The 20,461-nt window shown below is 36.0% G+C and overlaps 1 protein-coding gene across 3 annotated transcripts in view; it reads right to left on the reverse strand.

Moving 5' to 3' along the window:
* The window catches only part of LOC125661172 (multiple epidermal growth factor-like domains protein 11), a 56,650-nt gene extending 42,373 nt beyond the window's left edge, over window positions 1-14,277 (reverse strand). For 2 of the 3 annotated variants that reach the window (XM_056147164.1, XM_056147163.1), the window contains exons 1-4: window positions 14,072-14,271; window positions 13,721-13,930; window positions 12,143-12,364; window positions 115-252 (exon numbers count right to left, since the gene is read on the reverse strand). In XM_056147164.1, coding sequence (XP_056003139.1) covers window positions 115-252; window positions 12,143-12,364; window positions 13,721-13,930; window positions 14,072-14,132 — 631 coding nt within the window. In that variant the 5' untranslated portion in view covers window positions 14,133-14,271. Of the gene's footprint in view, window positions 1-114; window positions 253-12,142; window positions 12,365-13,720; window positions 13,931-14,071 lie in introns of all 3 variants that reach the window. The other variant, XM_056147162.1, reaches the window with a different exon arrangement.
* Between the last annotated feature and the right edge of the window lie 6,184 nt (window positions 14,278-20,461).

A 20,461-nucleotide genomic window follows, 5' to 3' on the forward strand; every position in this document is an offset into this window, starting at 1 on the left:
AAACTGAATAAGACCAATAATGTGTGCAATATACTTGTAAACTTATGCGCGAAAATGTAGCTCTTATAGGACTTTGTAATATGTATTTTCTGTTTTGCTGTGTTGTTTACACACCTGTTTTACATTTTGGTCCTTGATATCCAGGTTCACATGATCCAGGACAGGATCCGTTAATGTTATCACAACGTTTCTTGCCTCCGCAAGGACCACATCTTTCTCTACAATTTTTACCGTAATAGGAAGACTGGCATCCTGAAGAAATATGAAATGCAATCTATAGAATATAGTTTGATGAAACAAGTTCATAGGCCTTATCCGACACCTGAGTATTAGTTAAAAGTATCATTAATCCCAAGGGCTATGAAATCTAGAATGAATTTAATGTTATGCATTCATAAGCTAAAATCTAATATTCAGCAGCAGTATAAAACAAGATATGCTCTTTTGAAAATACATAAACGCCCCCGAAAGTATCCATACTGAGGAGAGATTTTACTTAATATACAAGAATTAATGTTTTAGGTTATATTAACAATATATAACTATTTTGCACCTGCCCTAATTTCGAAGCTGTGGGTTTGCGAAATTTACATTTTGGTACACCTCTTTCTGCTTTTCCTAATTATATATTTAATTTCATACAATTTCAACAAAATTATACATGAAGTATTTCAAATGATAAAGGCAAAATTTTAGCCCCACCCTAAAACCAAAACCCTTACCCCTGGGTTATGAAATTTACAATTTTATGTAAGTACTGTCTGCTCTTCTAGATAAATTGTATCTATTTAATTTCAAATCAGTATAAATACCATTACCGGTAATGGTGATAATATTTAAATAATATAGACACAAACAACATTTACGAAGTTTGTACCGCCCTGGAGTGAGAACCTCTACTATGGGGATCGTGAAATGCATAGTTTGGCTAGATGCCGTCTTTCCATACATGCCTATATATTATATATTAAGTTTGTCTTACAGATTTGAGATTTTGGAGAAGAGGTTTTCTAAAAAGTGACCATATTTTGTAGTGTTTATCCCGTCTTTATAGCTCTTAAGGTACATGGATCATAAAATTTACAATATATGTCCCCCATGCCGCTAAAAGGTTTCATGCCAAATTTAAAAAGGATCGGAAGTTATTATTTTATTTGATAATTAATTTATGTTAGTTTTAACTCTAATAAATGCAAAATGTTTGTTCCTATCATTCATAAATCTAAATAAATCATTGATTTTGCAAAATCTGATGACATCACAGGAGGATGAAATTACTTCAACAAAAATTTAATCACGATGACCATTTCGGCCCAATCTTTGTACCTTGTGAATTATACAATTTTGATAAAGGGATACCTGCTCCGTCTAAATATCGATGTAATTTCAGTATAGTATCCATGGCATTAACGAAAATATTAATAATTTGCATTACAGATGCATATTATATCGCAAGTTTGCCCCCACCCCTGGAGTCAGAACCTCTATCACTGGGATTATGAAATTTACAATTCTGTGGAGAACGTCCTGCTTTACATGACTTTGTATGTAGGTTTTCTTACAGATGTGTGAAGATGCGGGAAAGGTTTTTGGACATTTGTCAATTTTGGCAGTTTTAGCCCCATTGCTTAGTCTTGGTGGGACATGAGTTTTGAATTATACAATCTAGATTTCCCTCGTCTCAAAGATGTTTCCTACTAAATTTTAAAAATAATTGAAATTGAAGTTATCAGGAAGATAAAAGTGTTCAACTGTAAACACACGACGGACGTAGACAAGTTGCAATAAATGACTCAGGTGACCACAATAAGCTGGTAATTCGCGACTTGGTGTTTTGAATTTTATCCGCCCCTGAGCATTCTAAGAATGCACTTGTATGTTCTTTTACGTTTTACTCCAGAAGTGTTCATCCATCTAAAACGTTACCTGCAATAAATCAAGTGCTACGCATTTAATATGTACATGAAGCTTATGAGTGAGGATCCCTTATCGCTCACCGTGACTTAGGACCTCCGTTTATAAGGTCAAATTCCGAAGAAGGAGTGTTTCTACTATTCTCAGAGCATGGCTCACACTCCAAGCAAACGATTAACATCCCTCTCATTTGTTACACTGCTACAAAACAATTGCAACTCCAAGTAAAACGAGGAGCGTTACATTTACTTGTAAATCAATGATTTTGGCAAGCATGATACCAGATTAAAACCAAATCAGAAATCGACAAACATCACTGTCTCCTATACAGTCTTTAAGAATGATCAAGCCGCAAGATGATATGAGGATCACTCTTTCTATAGTTATGTTGAAAAATATTCAAATGGATCTAAACATAAAAAGAAGGTGTATGTGATGAGCAACTGACAAAACAAGTTGATGTTATAGAGGTTTCAACAGTCTCATTTAATGTATTTAACTACATGTCTTTCCATATTTTCTAATTCATCACAAATTGACATGTAAAATAACATTTTTTCAGTTTCGAGCAGGACATGATTTGGTAAAACACACTGGTATACCGACATTTAATTTATTAGCCCCACCCCACTCCCACATTCGGTAGATTAATGAAGAAATACAATCCGTTGAATAAACTAGAAATTTTGAAACTAGTGTTAATATTCTTAAACCATTCGTAAATATTCAACATTAAATGAATTATTTCTTTTGCAGTATTGTCTCAAAGTGTCATATTGATGTTTTCAGATAATCAAATCTGGTTTGACAACAGGTTAAAAGTTTGATTGAGTGTAAATTGCTTAACCTCGACTCTTTAGGGAACTTTTGATTAATAAGGAGACATCATCATTACAGGTGAAGGACTGCAACTTTTAAGCTTATGCTCGGCGCTTACGACCTTTGAGCAGGGAGGAATCTTTATCACGCCACACCTGCTGTGACGCGGTGCCTCCATTTTTGCGATCTCCTTTGAAGGACCGCCCCATTTAGTCACCTCTAACGACAAGCAAGAGGTACTGAGAACCTATTCTAACGTGGATCTCGAATAACACATTCAGCGAGATACGGAATGAAAAATCATTGAGCGAAACTTTAAAAACTACACATGTGTATATATACAGCCAACCAATAATTTTAACATAAATGTGTGATAATGAACAAATGATTGGCACACCAATTGAATAACGCTTCTAATTACATGTACATTAAAACGTATTTTCATTATACTATTTTAATGTTTAAAATTACCGCGGATGTAAACACAAATAATGAACCAACTAAACACTGTAAGAGCTGTTCTGTATAATACTGCGCTACATTAAAAGACAGAAGAACTTTTTATGGTATTATTTCATAGTCAGTTCAAGAAAGTTTTTGACACAAAAGGAATGTTTTGTGATATAAACCCAGACCTACACATGAACTGTGAGGACAAAATATTGAGGAATAAGTGTGGATGCATTTTGGATGGATTGTTGGAAAGTTTCTCTGAACTGAGGTACATGTGGGTGCCAATATTTCTCTGTTGAACAGATTCGTGTATCTAAGAGGTATTTGTGTTAAAGGGATTCATGAACATATTTGTTTTCTATTAGTTTCAGTGTTAGGTATACGCACGCGCACACGAGCGTGTGTGTGTGTTCGAACATACACTTTATGACTTCCATAGTGTGGAAACTGTGTTAAAACTATGCGGAAACTTAAAAAACAAATGTTGCTTATTGTACCTTCACATTCACGAATTTTTCTACGGATATTTACGTATTCCACAAATCCGTAAAAGGACACGGATTGTTGCGATTTAGACATGGATACTGACGAGTGATTTACGATTGCTTGCGATTAACTACGAGGCGGAGATCCGTAAGGACTCGTAAGAAAAATCTGTGATTTTTTATTTTTTCCGATGATGGTGGACTTTTGCGAGAACGACTGACTTTCACAGTCAACGGCCGACTTGGATATTTAAACCCGCGTATTGTATGGAAGCACGATATCGTTAAATATATGTAATGTCGAATTGTTAGACAGTATATAGGGAACTTCTGCCTCGCTCTTGAACTAGCTTTGTTGCTGATTTCTCTTGATCACACAAGACCGACGCGGTGGCCGAGAGGTCAGAGCGTTCGCCCCGTATGCGGAAGGTCGGGCTTCGAATCCCGCCCGCGACAGACCTTAGTCGCTAAAACAACAGGTTCTCACAGTTCCATCCCGAAACGCTCGGCATCAGGTGTGAATGTCACGGGTCCTCGGTGGTGATGACCTTAAAAACGAATGGCCCGTGTCACAGTAGATGTGGCACGGTAAAGAAAACTCACTGCTCAATGGTCATAAGCGCCGAGCAAAGGCCTAAATTTGAAGCCCTTCACCGGTCTTGATGACGTCTCCATATGAGTGAAAAATTCTCGAGCGAGACGTTAAGAAAGATAGAATACATCAATCAATCATTATCACACAAGTTAAGCAAAGACGAGCGTGTTCAAACCGCTGCACGTTACAAAATGGTGACAGTGAATTGACTCTGGTGTTTGGCTGTCCAGAGGCTTCCTTCAGGTAGAGTATGTTTGGAACTCTGGAACATTGTGACCATGCACGCACGTGGTTTCGTCCTGGGACGACGGCGGTTGTCGTCGTGAACGGCAGATGATTTTGCCGAAGAGGTGCCAAAATCAGAGAAGACCCAAGCTAAGCTTCGGAATGACGCTTCCCTGAACAGGGGACGTGTAGCAGACAGTATGTAGGGAATTTTTACTGCATCTCTAGTGAGCTAGCTTTTCTAGTGATATGGGAGTCTCTATCTCTCTCTCTCTCTCTCTCTCTCTCTCTCTCTCTCTCTCTCTCTCTCTCTCTCTAAGCAACAGCGTGCGTATTCAGATCTCTGCACGTTATAATACTATTACAGTAGGCCTGTTAAAGAAGTTGTCAAAATATAAAAACACAAGGCTATTGATCCATTTCATTTATGCATGCATACCTGGATATAATATTTTGACTGACACAGATACCTTGAATCATTGTTTAAAATTGACCCAAAAAATCATTGCATCATGATCAATTGAATGTAATTTTATTATGCAGGAGTTTTGCGTTATATTTTATCATAAAAATGTATGAAGTTGTTATGCAGCTTTATTCAATCAAACACACACAGGTACAACACCGAACATGATGAACGTACCTACAATTGGGAATTACGTGTGCTTCTGCACTAATGCAGATCTGTAGCTCTCTGGGGGAAATATTTGGACATACCAGAGAGCTACAAATCCACCCCTTATAAGAACCCTCGATTTACGGCGCAGGTCGCTGTATTCTTGCATCATAATATAAAAAAATTCCTACCATATTTCCCAATATATTTCTGTCCAAACATTTATTAAAGCCGCATGTGAACCAAAAACTCACATTTCTTTTGTAGAAATAGCCATGTTAGACAATAGTGAATTCGAACCCCGTTGAGTTTTATCTCTATTCATTCTATCCAATATGAAGTACGTAAATATTGAAAAGTAATCCTAGTACGTTATGAAAGCCATAATTTTTGTCCCAGTCTCCGATTAATCTTTTCATTACTGACATATAAAAACAGAGCTTGGCGGGGACGGAACTGGAATTATTTCATCTAAAATATTTAAAGTGTAACAAAGAAGAGGCCCACAGCATAGCATTGCAAAAGATATAGTCGCTATTTAAATGGTTTACACATAAACACTAAATACTAGTACCCAGTTTGGCCCCGTCCTGGAGTCAGAACGTCTACCCCAGATATAATGAAATTTACAATTTCGGTAGAGGCCTTCCAGCTCTACATGACCAGATCTATGTTTTCAGTTTTTCTTACAGATGTAACTAAGAAGGCTTCTTTTAACATTGGTCAATGTTTGCTCCATCCTTAAGGTCCTGGCGGTGCAGAAGTCCTGAAATTTATATTTTATACCCCCTTCTCCCGTAGATGCTTCATACCAAATTTGAAAAAAAATAAAATAAATGGCAGTTATCAGGAAGAAGTTAAGTATGGTCAAGTGTTCACGCACGACGCACGACGACGGATGCTGACCAGTTGCATTTGGTCAGGTGATCTAAAAATATTTATGGAGATATTAGGTCACATACTAGACTTTAATGTTTTAGAAAGTGTACGAGTATGGAAATGAACTGGAACAACTCTATAATGTTTGGACAACTTGACTATTTCTGTACATTGTATCGGTTCATACAGATATGTCACGAAAAGGTTTCCATGTTACATGCTCGTGTCAAAGTCAGCCGTTGACTGTAAAAGTCAGCCCATCATGCAAACCATCACGTAAAAGTCCATTAATCGTGAAGTTTAAGTATGTACTCGTAAAGTCTATACGTAAAGTGCTCGTAATGACTCTGAACAATCCGTAAAGCGATTGTAACTCGACGTGAATGAAATCGAAAATATCACTTAGGCATTCGTAAAAATCCGTAAACAACTCGTAAACTATCCGTAACATATCGTAAACTAACCGCAAAATATTCATAAAACTTTTTACGAGTGTTTTAGGGATTATTACGAGTAGTTTACAGGTCCTTGCGACCAGTTTACGATACTTACATATTGTTACAAGTTATTTACGGGTTATTCACGAAAATGAAATCCATGGACAATCGTGATTTTTTTTTTGACGTGTCAAAAAAGTTGCCCTTACTTCCACGGATCCTTACGAGTGTGTGTGAGTTGTGACGAGTTATTAACGGATAACGACGAGTGATTTACGAATGATTGTGATTGACTACGGGTAGGAGATCCGTAAGAAGTCGTAAGAAAAATCCGTGAGTGTGAAGGTGGTGTTTATGGAAACTCTAAAGAGTGCGTAAACGGTTTATACAGCGGAAACTTGTTAAACACTTAGGTTTCCGCATCGTTTCTGCACTACTGAAACTAGATGCCACCTGTTACAGGGGACTGTTAATCTAATAACGTCGATGACGTCGTTCCGAAAAAGCGACCGTCGGAAGGCAGCATCAGAGTATTAGCAATGCAATAATGTAACGTATTTCCCCAAAATTAGGAACAAGTAAATGGTATTTATTATATATATGAATGAAACGATAAAATCGTCACCTCTTTACTTGCAAAATGTGGTCTGTTTTTGAATCACGGCCGATTTGGGTCAGTGACGTTCTTTGTTCTTACACGAATCAAAACAAAACACAAAACTTTCGCATACTATGTTTTATTAAAGATTCAAGGACTTATGAAAACATTATTGAATCATAATACTTACATTTTACGAAGACATAATTAGTAGAACAGTAGTGTTGTAAAATATTCTGTTTAAAAATTGAAATCACAGGGATTAAATTTCAATAAAGATTTTTCGTTTAAAGTGCAATCAGAGACAAGAAATATTTGTTAAACATGTACATATGGGTCTTTCCCATACTCAAAGATAGAAAGTTATGTGACATCTGATCCGAAAATTAATTACCAACACATTATGTATGTGTAAAGTTTGACCATCATCAGATAAAGCATCATCAATTGGTATCCATTACACATGTTATATATGCAGAGTAAAAAATAACATAACATCATTGCATGTCATCTGTCAAATGAATACAATAATCAAAGTTAGAAATAAATGTCTGGGATAATGTGTAGTATACAATTCTTGGTACATGTAAATGTCAGTATTTTTAACTTACATTAAAAGCAAAGCACTAAAACTAGTAATTGTAATTGTTTGCTAAGAATTAGAGGGTTTGAAAAAGGAAATGAGAAAATCCAACTCTGAACGACTGTAACGTAATGTTTTATAGAGGAGAGTAGACTTGAAACCTTAAACTCGATCTCGAGGAATTTTTAATTTGTTTGAAAAACGCAAGCCTTCTACTGAAGGTCAAAGAAGATCCATTGTATCTGAAAATAGCCTAGAAAATCTCAAGAATGTGTAAATCCTATTTGATGATGACCTTGACCTTTCATCCTGACTTTGTTTTGAAGGTGAACGATCGTGGGGATTACTGTATGTTGATGTAAAAGGTATAGGCTTAAAGGGGAATGCAATACTTTTTTTTTTTACATGATAAATGAAAGGATTACTTATATGATGAAAATTTGTCATATTATTATGTTTGTCCTGTGGGGATCCGGGTTAGAATAGGTCCTCAGTACTCCCTTGCTTGTCGTAAGAGGCGACTAAATGGGACGGCCCTTTGGATGAGACCGCAAAAACAGAGGTCCCGTGTCACAACAGGTGTGGCACGATAAAGATTCATCCCTGCTCAATGGCCATAAGCGCCGAGCATAGGCCTAAATTGTGCAGTCCTTCACCGGCAGTGGTGACGTCTCCATGAGTGAAATATTCTCAAGAGGGACGTAAAACAATATTCAATCAATCAATCAACCTAGATAAGCTTCAGTACTAATTTGAATACGTTAACAGTTTATAGAGGCTGTCATGATATGGAACTCTTTTAAATTAAAGACCACAAAAATCAACAATTTCGACGTCAGACCGTCTGTTGCAGTTTTGATAAGATCATCAAACATATGCATGTGGTAGATTTTACGAATAAATAGGTTGGTGCCTTCCTGTCAAGCAGTTAATTACACTAATGCAAAGGGAAGATGTGAAAAAAGCCCCCCCCCCCCCCTCCGAAATTCCTGACCCAACTAAGTCATCATAAAAAGGACTATGTAACTGTGGATCCATCATTTGGGTAATGACAAATTATATGGTCGTTATACAATATAACTTATGACTTGGTCAAATGTTGTATTACGTGTTTCATATCGATCGTTCTTGTTATACTGATGTTTGCTATGGATAACTCTGTTGACCTGATCTAGATATAGGGCTCACGACGGGTGTGACCGGTTGACAGGGAATGCTTACTCCCCCTGGGCATCTGATCCCACCTTTGGTATATTCAGGGGTAAGTTCAAAACAATATTAGGTAGGCCGTACCATTGATGATTCGGATATGGTGAACAGCGAAAAATAATGATTGCCAGAAGAACACGATCAAACAACAAACAAGGTCAATCAAAAGACAAAGATCTAGCATTAAATCAAAATCATCAATCAAATAGGTGAATGGGAGAGAAGTCTAAGGAAAAGGCCTACCTAATATTGTTTTGAACTTAATCAGTCCATATCATTATCTTCCCACCATTTTATTCCATAATCACATTGTTTTGTAAGTTTTCCCTCTACATTTATCTGATTTCTGTAATTTTCAAGAATAATTCTATTTTCATCCCGGCCCGACCATAGTACAAACTCTCTAAATAATAGTCAGTAAAGGGAAAAGAGTACCAATTCATTTCCCATAGACCTCAATGTTAACCTTTGGCCCTCTCACTAATTAACTATATCGATTTTAAACAAATGACCGCAAACATTTCAAAGTTCATTCCAAGTGTTGATAAAAAATGACAAAAAATGTATAGGGTCCCGTGCCTTTTATAGGCCATATTTGTACTTTTTTACAACACATAGCAATCTGCAGTAAATTACACACTTCATTTTAAGTACACCCCTACCATGGTAATTTCCTCAGTCATTTCTCGATTTTGTGCGATAATTTTTCATCCTGACAATTAATTTGAACCTCTATAATATTTCTTTCAATTCCAAATAATTTCACTCTTGATATTAGCCAATCACGCAACACCTAGACATTTATACTTCCGCTCAATCTTGGGTAAACTCCGTCCGGGTTACGCATACGGGGGTTTGGTACTCTCATTCCTATACTCATAATGTTAACGACCTTAAAATTAGGCAAATTTGTTATTTTCAAAGACTTTACATACTGAAGTGTATATGGATGAAAATTTAGTTCTGTAACTTCAATGTGAAGGGTACTGTGAACCCCCTTAACAAGTGTACCGTCTGCTGACAGTGCCGTTACAGGGGATGAATGATTCTGACACCTGTCCCAAGTTCGCCATCTAGCTGACGACTGTAATAAATATTATATCTGTAAATCGCATGTGATTTGTTTGTTATGGAATATACAATCATTTTAAGATAAAATTTTGTTCATATCTTCATCCGGGTGGATTCTACCCGGAATTTGAGAATGACCCCAAATTTCCTGAAAATTCCACAAAAATTGCTGAAATATACTCTTATATTAAGTAGTAAATGGAGAATTCTGCATACTTTTACTATATTATGAAACTTACACTATATAGGTACCCAATAAATAAAATGGCTATTACCTGGTTTCCTACAGATTAGATTATATGATAAAACTTGTACCCCTCCCCCATCCGTAGAAATCTGCCTCCGAGACAAAGCAGGATCTCCAGGCCGATAGACAGCCTTTAATGACAGAAATGGTTGATATGTAAGATACTAACACCTGATGAGGCATCTCTGTATTTCATGAGCGGCACCTGGTACTTCTCTGGTATTACCCTCCCCCTTTACTGGGATATTTTCAGAACCCCATACTAATTTATCGTTATAGAACCTCAAAAAACTGAAATTTTGTGATCTCAATCCCATTGGCTCTTGTGTAATCCAATTTTCATAAAAATGTATTAAAAACGTGATTCTGGTTTCAAATAAAGTGAAATAAGCATTATTTCCGGATTTAAAAGTTACCTGATGAGGCCTCTATAGGGAAAGAGTACCAATTCATTTCCCATAGACCTCAATGTTAACCTTTGACCCTCTCACTAATTAACTATATCGATTTTAAACAAATGACCGCAAACATTTCAAAGTTCATTCCAAGTGTTGATAAAAAATGACAAAAAATATATAGGGTCCCGTGCCTTTTATAGTCCATATTTGTACTTTTTTTACAACACATAGCAATCTGCAGTAAATTACATTCTTCATTTTAAGCACACCCCTACCATGGTAATTTCCTCAGTCATTTCTCGATTTTGTGCGATAATTTTTCATCCTGACAATTAATTTGAACCTCTATAATATTTCTTTCAATTCCAAATAATTTCACTCTTGATATTAGCCAATCACGCAACACCTAGACATTTATACTTCCGCTCAATCTTGGGTAAACTCCGTCCGGGTTACGCATACGGGGGTTTGGTACTCTCATTCCGTAAACACGCTTTACAACGAAACCACCACCATTTTTATCACTCAGTACAACAGTGTATCACTCTTGTCACCAATGTAGTTTATCGATACGTGTCGTTTTTGCGTGTTATTTGTTTATGTAATATATGTCTCTTGATAAAGACGCGGGTTGCGTCGAGAATTCGAGTTTTAATTAACCAACAGTGTCGTGGCCTTTTCAGTGCTTTTATAAATTTCTTTACTGGCCTTGTATCTTCTCAGATCCGACACTTTAAGAAAGTAGGGTGTTGTTGGGGTTTTGTGCTTATATATATATATATATATATATATATATATATATATATATATATATACTATATAGTCGAAGGGGAATTTAAAAAAAACCACACTATTGAAATATTTGCATTTGGTTTAAATTGGTGTGGCCCTGTTACTTTTAAAACGAATTTTTCATTAATTATTGATTTATTCCCATATTGTGCCCTCATCCTATCCTCAGGTATCATGGTTTAAAAAACGTGAATATATTCTAGGTTTGGAAAACTTTCATGTAAATTTCCATGTTTTGGCGAAGTAATCGCTGAGAAGATTTCTAAAGATATTTCCTATAAAATAGCACCTACTATTGTAGCGCCATCCTACCCCGAGGGTCATAATTTGAGTTGTGACTTCAACTTCAATAAGGATCATCTAGGATGTACCAGACTAGGGTATCACGTATTATGTCAAGCAAAGAGTTCGAAAGATATTGAGTATATAATATCTTACTATACGAGTATCTAGAGTGATTGGAGCTGAAGTATTGTGATATCATAATTAATAGGGGCAATTTACTCCTTAGGTTACACCAGTATACTAAATTTGCTGTCTGTCAAGAATATGGAAGAGGTAATATCGTACTTTGTCCGGTGTGACCCTTGATCTTCTGACACGAAAAAGCAATAGGGGTCATATACTCCCAGGGGCAACCACTGCTTGGTAAATGTCAAGGAAAGATTTACCTAAATACTGACCGACAGATACAAAATAGTATGCCGCCTCTTTTTCAGGGAAGGGGGGGATAAAAAAGTATCTCTTAAGATAAATAAGAAACATGAAGGTGGAAACGACAGTTAAACAGTTTTTAATATTTTCCTATTTAAGATTCTTACCGTATACCTCTACTTCACATATTTCAAGATACACCCCATCGCCGTTGTCTCTGTTTGTATAGAACCAAACATATCGGGCCTCTCCCCGGCATTCTCTCTCTAACACGACAGGCAGAGTGTGGTCTCCAGGATCCTGGTAACAGGTGTCACTGGGGACAGGTGTAGTCGTGTTTGATAGACGGATGGAGAATCCTCGTAATCGTTTTGTATTGTATGTCGGCCCTAGATAACGAGTATTCTTAGACAATATATCACAATGACAAGTCTATTGGAAATGTTTTTCGAGTATAAAATATCGACTATTCACAACCCTCCCATATATTCGATATCTAAGCTAAGTGCATCCTTTCAAAAATCTGTGTCAATCAAATACATGCATCTTTATTTTTTCATTTAAATAGGTTATATAACTCTTAATGTAACCAAACAGCTGATATCTGACATACTAATTATTATCATATTTCGCATGCTAATTGGGAACAATGGACATTTTCCATCTTTGTCCGTCCGTTCTTTCATCTGTCAGTCTGAAAAATCAGTTTTCCGCAATTTTTTCGTCATACTTGCAGATGGTAATTTGATTTTTAGTACATTGCCCTATCATGACAAGTTACATATCAAATTCGAATTGTATGAGACTTGAACTTGATTGACTGATTATATCTTTTATAACGTCCTTCTTGGAAATTTTTCACTCATACTGACACGTTACCAAGACCGGTGAAGGGCTTCTAATTTAGGCCTATGTTCGGCGTTTACAGTCATTCAGCAGTGGGGTTATTTAGCTTGCCACACCTACTGTGATACGGGACATCTGATTTTAAGGTCATCTCCGAGAACCCGTTGCATTTACACCTGATCTTCATTATTTGAAATATCTCTACTTTAATTTTGTTGATACAGTATAAAAACTAAATGCATATGTAGGAAAAGCAGAAACAGACGTGCCAAATTGAAAACTTCGTAACCCCACTTTTCTGATTGTAGGGCAATTCCTAAATAGTAATATAATGTTAGACCCTGATGTAACATATATGATACATGTATAAATTATTTAATCAATATAGACACTTTCGGGGCATTTGTGTTTTAATAACACATCTTTTTTAACATTAAGATTTTGCTTAGATATGCAGACCAAGAAAATGGTTATAGCTTTATAGCTTTCATAACACTTGTGGATAGTAGTACTCAAGTACTTGGTAAGGACTTCTTATATTATAAACCAATTACATGATATTTAACCCAATAAGCTATTTCGTCATTGAATATTTTTCTATTACGTTTTTGGTATGAGTGAGAGATTCTTAAGCGGGACGTTAAACAATATACAACCAATCAAAGAGTTTTCTGATGGAATGAGGACGATAATACATGGGACGAAAATTAGTTTGATGATAAAAACTCAGAATCTCTTCTTGTAAGAAATCATCGAACAGCATTGCTTGTTCTAGTTTTGTATTTACAAGTAATTAGTGGAGACTGTTCAGCCACTTAAGCACTCATGCTATATGCATCACTGTGTGAAAACTATTTGAATGTGTGATATAATAGGTAGGGATTTTACTAGTTACTTACTGTCATTTCTATACCATAGTTTAACAGATTTCATGTTGTAGACCCGTCCTAAGTCAACTCTGAGCCACGCCTCTCTTTCTCCGTCTGCTGTGTGCATGCAGTACTTGTGATGACTTTGTCTCTTGTCTCCGTCCACTGTCTTCTTTGGATAGCCCTCATAAGCTACAGAACTACTCACAGCCATCGTAACTCCGGGCATCACCAGCTGATCTACTCAAGAAAATAATCACTATTTCTGAACAGTTCGTCGTTTGATTAAACATTGTTTTATACTATTCAAATATGCCATAATTTAAATACCGACTTTTTAATACGTGGGAAGTTTGAATATCTGAAATAATGCAAACTTACCGTAGGACTGTACGTACATGAAATAACCAATCTGGATGCACAGAAATGCGGGCGATTTCATCTCTTTGTTGCACAAAAACCGCTATTGAACAAGGAAGAAGCTTGCTTAATTTCATTTGAAGTACACTAAATCCACTTCATCATTTTTGTGACTGGTGTGCCGTCTTTTTAGTTTCTTCTCTTTTTTCAAAATCTAATGTATTCTGTACGTAGATGAAAGTTTCTGATGTTACAGGAATCGTGTCTTCAAATTTTCCACATCATTTGATGGGATATCTTATATCGGTGCATAATGAGATATACTTTTATGTAAATACTTCAGGATTTTAGATGTATTATTTCACTTACATTTGAAGAAACTTCCTTATTGTCGCGACTGCTTCATGATATAGCTTCCTATTCATATAACATGAATCATTTTTTCGCCCGTAACTATACAAGATGTTCTTGATATGAATCATTTCTTAATTACAAGCAGTCTCTGTGTTGGCATATGCGTTCAAATACCGCAAAAAGGTGTCTGAACAAAATTTATAATATCCGTAGATATTTTGTGCCAATGCCTGAAGGGTTTAAAAGTGTTTATATTTAGGATGAGATGCTTCAAAATAAGATATACTGTACTTTAATTACCACCTTGTTTTCTGGCAAGGAAATAAAATATAACTGATTCTTTTGCACAATTATAGTATTGTAAATAACGCGACTCTCAGTAACAGGGATACTCCCTTCCAACAGAACTTTAAGAAACCAGAAATACAAGACTTTTTGAATTCCAATGACAATCACTTCCTATGCCATTTCCTCATCACATCGCCACCCTTCATTACATCTCGCAAATTAAACATATGAAACGGAATTTTATGCAAGCTAAAAAAAAACACCTCACAATGTCTTCCCGATGTGCGCCATACACTTCTTGTTATGAAGTACAGAGAGATTGCATGTACAGGATGTCTCATTATACATGATGTCATTTGATGTTTCTCACAAACATTGAATAGCAAGAAATACATAGTAAATACTACATATTCTTTTTCAATTCTAGATGGCAAACATTAAAAAGAAAACAACAAAATGATTTCATTTTAAAACCAGGTTGGATATTAGATAACCGCGCTCTTAGTTTATATTACATCTTGTCTGAGTGAAGGATGTGTTAAGACGTGGTGTAAAATTATACTTTGTAGGTGTACAAGGAATTCAGGCTTGGGTATGTACACATTGCATAATATACCCAAAAGTCTCATGTCTGGGGATGGAAAGCGCAAAATGTGTGGAGTTTAAAAGAGACGAAATTCCCATTAAACATTGCATTTGACAATTGAAGTTGTCTGAGGAGTAGCCCCATGCTATTGAAACCAGATATTGTTAGGATATCACGAAACATTCAGGAGCGTAACTGCCTATACGCAACTGCGTATTATTGAGAGAGAGAGAGAGAGAGAGAGAGAGAGAGAGAGAGAGAGAGAGAGTTATTTGTCGTTGAAATATTTTTGCCAAAATAACTTCATTAAAAAGTGCCAGTCTATGATTTAATCAGCATCATGATGTCTATTCAATGATATTTAAAGTCTTTCTGAATTTGAAATTTTTAATATCATGTCGAATGTCACTTTAATGTACATCAGATATGTACATGTAGTAAACAGATTAGGATATTCTTTGTTATCAGTAACATTTACCATATATACCTCTCGAAAACAACTAAACAAATGCATAGAACGAATATAAACCCAGTCTTAGTACACACGGTTAGAATTTTTTTTAGTTTCGAAATTGACAAGAAACCCTGATTCCATGCACAATAGTAGGTGCTTTCAATGGGGGAAAAACTCAGGACCTTCGGGGGGGGGGGGGGGCTTCGCCCTGTGCCCCGATCAGGGCTTTGTCATAAACAATCTAGGGGCCTCAAGGCGCCCCCTGATCACTTGTCATACTTTGCGTACACTTCATTTTCTTTCTGGCTACGCGCCTGAGCTACGTGGCAAAAATTTCTCAAAACAATCAAAATAACAGCTATTTATAGAGTTTTATGAAGGCATTTTTTCTGCCATCAATTGCCAAATAATGATGTCGACTTGTCAGTTAATTATGTCAAGAAGACAAATGATTTTGTCCATTCTAAATTAATGAGTAATCAAAAACGTTACCGAGAAAATGGATAGTACCCCAAAACGTGTCATTCGTTTAACACCATGATGACCTGACAAGTTAATATAACTGTGATGGCAAACATATTCCACCATAGAGCGCTTCTGCTTCATTTTGATCCACAGAGGTCCAAATATTCCTCTTGAAGTCATGGCGGCCCTAATTACGATTTTAGTCTCCATAATCATCCTTCTCAAGATAAAGATGCTTAAAGTACTGCATCAGTATGTTATAGCATACGGTATTATTCGATATGTATATGTAGATGGAATCTAATAATTCGGTAAACGGTTTACAGCTACACGTAGGTACTTTAAGCGGCACACTGATGCTCATATCAATAAAAAAATTTAAAGAAATACTGAATACGTCTTTGTAGTGTTTTTTCTGTGAACTCTTACTTACACTTGTTGATCTGCATCCATTTTTCTGTCTATTTGTCTATAAATATGAGTATCATATATGGGGTAAATGACGTTTCATGGTCGCTACAAATTGGGGGTTTCATGATTCATTTTCTCTCCTGCGTGTCATAGTTTGGATGCCAAAACGTTTGCCCTAAAGATTTTGTCATCGCAGGTGTTATACTACAGGTGTCATACCGCAGACATAAGTTAAGCAATTTATTAATATGCATAACATCAGGAAATATTTACATTTCTAATTTTCCCCCTTTGATACTCCTCTCACACCCGAACTTGGGGGCGTGCTTACTAATGCGGTCCCAAGCTTCGCATAATTAGTATTAACAAATAGTGTATAGCTTATGTTAACAAAGTCTTTATTATGCTAGGTTCTGACAGTTTGATATATCTATGACAAAAATAAGATTTAAATCGACAATTTTACGGAAAAAACGTTTTAAGATGTACACTTCGTTAAATTGTAGAGTTGGGGAAGGAGTTTTGTAATAATGCAAATAATATCGAGAATTTCAGAAGTAACTTGTGTTATCAACAACAGACATATCGCATTAAACTAATTAAAAACACAATAAAAGCATGCGATACAATTAGGCACGTTCCATCGTCTACAAAACCGGGGGGGGGGGGGTGTTACATCACAATATTGCCCAAAAATTCTTGAGAAGCAAGATATTTAAAAATTCAAAGCTCTAAACCCTTCATCGTGGGGAGTGGGAGAGGTGGCAATGGTGGATCTTTTATTTTAATTCATCGGTCAAATTTTACAATTCCACTACATTTCACGACAACCCTGGTTTTAAAAAGGAAAGGGGGATGAAACTACCTATTTATGCAACGACCTCTGAAGTAAAAATAACCAACTTTGCATTTAATTATAAAATGGGACTGGACCTTTGTGGTTAAGTGCCTGGTATTTGTTTTTACCCATTTGAGTATTTGCAATACAAGAAGAGCTGCAAGTTGATTAAACAGAAATTTATTTTCAAACGATTGAATCACACGCGAAAATATTTCGACAGAAATACGTGTATTACACTACAAATATCAATTGAGATATCTCGTTCTATTTATTGACACTTGATGTACATAGCAACAAGTATTTGTGTGTGTAATGTATGCGTTGGTTGCACATGTAATTCAGGCAAATCTTATTGTGTTTTGTACATGTATTTTGCTTGTCAAACATATTAATAAAATTCAATGATAAAGAATGTCTGATATAGTAAAGACATCCTAATCCTGATCTAAAGAAGCTGAGGACCTGTTAATATTTACATATATTCTTGCATCATGACCATACATTGCTTACGATAGAATGCCACAGGGGGCATGCAAATGTAATCAGTGGTTAAATTATTATTGTCCAGTTATATGATTTTAAAGATATTAGACGTAATTGTTAGAAACAATCCTGACAAGCAATTACAATCAGAAATAGTAAATGTTTTATCTATTCCTTATATGGCACCAACAATTGAGGACCACGTGTGCTGCACGCGCTCTGTAATCAGGGGAAAATAACTCTCACAGCATTTTGAAAAAAATAGGTCATTGTAATGTTAGCCGGTTCGTCTTGAATGCGATGCAGTTGTGAATAATGAGCGTATAAAGTTTTGATCAATATAGTATGTCTACTTTAATGACTGGGACTCCGTCAGAAATGAAAGAATATAAATATTTTTTTTTAAATCCATTATGTTATTAACAGTAGCGCTTACATGTTGCACCGGGATATGTGTTTGCTTCATGACATGGATATCGGTGTAAATATTGATAGCCTGGGGGGATCTTGTACTTCCTCGTTAGTGAGCTAGATTTTTTAGTGATGTGGTAGAGTTTCATCCTCTCTTGATCACACAAGTTAAGAAACGGTGATCGTGATCAGCACCTGGGTGGGTGACCGTTACATGTAACAATACTAGTCCATTTATCTGAAATTTTATCACACCCATTCCGAGTGTATCAAGTATCAGCTAAGGTTTTATATGGCACATTTTCGATTAATATGGCTTTCGCTGCTATGTTAAGGGCTTCCATAGAAAAATACACTATAATTATAGGGTGAAACTACAACTCAAATTCACAAGTATAATTAGAACTGTTACAGATAAATACCGAAACCAGGGGCGGATCTAGGAATTGCGGTTACAGGGGCGCCACTTTATAAGGCAGGGGGTGTGGGGCTGCCTTGAGGTCCCTAGTGGGTCAAGGGCAAAGCCCTGGTGGGGGGCCAGGAGGCGAAGCCCCCGGAAGCTCTTGGAATTTACAAATTTTATAAGGTTTGAAATATGTTTCCTATTCAGTTATTTGTACAATTTCCTATCATTTTTAATAGGGTGAAATTAATAAAATGAAGCAAATTTAAAGGATTTTTGGGGAAAAGTAATTCAAGAAATCAAAAGATTTTGTCATTCATTTCTCCAGGAATGGAAAAAATTATTGCTTATTTTATCATTTAATACATTTTTCTAAACAAGATACCACAATTAACCTTTTTGAAAATTTTAGGGAGTCGCGCGCCGTCAGATGGCGATTTAATTACACATCCTCATATCTTTCATGATTAAATTATTATTCCCCCCGCAAACGAAGTTTGGGGGAGGTACACTGGAATCACTTTGTCCGTCTGTCCGTCCGTCCGTCCGTCTGTCCGTCCGTTTGTCCGTAGACGCAATTTGTCCGACGTTTATTTCTAATACCGCTGGACATATTTCATTCAAATTTTACGTACATCTTCTATATATTATGTAGTTGTGCATCTCCTATTTTCATTGAAATATTTTAACAGTTATAGAAGCCGGAACGCTCGCATTATAGAAGTTACGCACATTTTCTTTTCATTTTGGGGGTTGCGCACTTTGTCCAGAGTTTAATTCTAATACCGTTAAACAGATTTAATTCAAACTTTATTCTCATCTTATATATATGATGTAGTGGTGCATCTTCTATTTTCATTGAAATATTTTAACAGTTATGGAAGTTACGGACATTTTCTGGTTTGGTTGTACTTGTAGTAATAGACACAATTTGTCCAGAGTTTAGTTCTAATACCGAGTTACGCTCATAAGTCAATCAGGAATTGAAGAAGTGGAAAGAAGTTCAACAATGAAGTTCAACTACATTTCTTCTCATCCGTCCGTCTGTCCGTCCGTTTGTCCGTAGACGCAATTTGTCCGAAGTTCATTTCTAATACCGCTGGACATATTTCATTTAAACTTTATGCACATCTTCTATATATACTAATGTCATTTATTTACTGACAAAATCAATGACAAAGTAAAGTTGGCATAACATAATGATCTTTAACAAAGTGGATATAAACTAAAGAGTAGAAGAGTTGACCAGGGATTTGCAATCATACAGCCTAAAATGTGCCAAATAGTATTCATTGTTTATATTAAGCATATTTTTAATATTTCATGTACTGCTGTACTGTAGAATATACACTTCTGCATTCACATTGATTGCCCTGTAGATAATGTGAAAATATCCAATGTGCTTGCATTAAATATTTCCCATCATCTTATATGCCCCGCGGGGGGTATTAGTCCCATTAGGACAGTTCTAGTTTCATGCTGATTTGTTAAATACTTTCAAGGGGTAGCGAGACACCTTAATTAAGGTAACTCACTACATCCAAGACTTATACTTTTTATGACATGGTTTGTCTATCATCGTAGTTCAATGGATATCGGGTTAGTGATTCGCAGATCCAGAGTTCAATTGAATTCAATTTATTGGATCTCATTAATATTATGCAATGGTATACAGAGGTATAGAAAACAAAAACAAAAAGCTGTTACATGTACAA

The sequence above is a fragment of the Ostrea edulis genome, chromosome 8 (assembly GCF_947568905.1).
Source record: "Ostrea edulis chromosome 8, xbOstEdul1.1, whole genome shotgun sequence".
Lineage (NCBI taxonomy): Eukaryota > Metazoa > Mollusca > Bivalvia > Ostreida > Ostreidae > Ostrea > Ostrea edulis.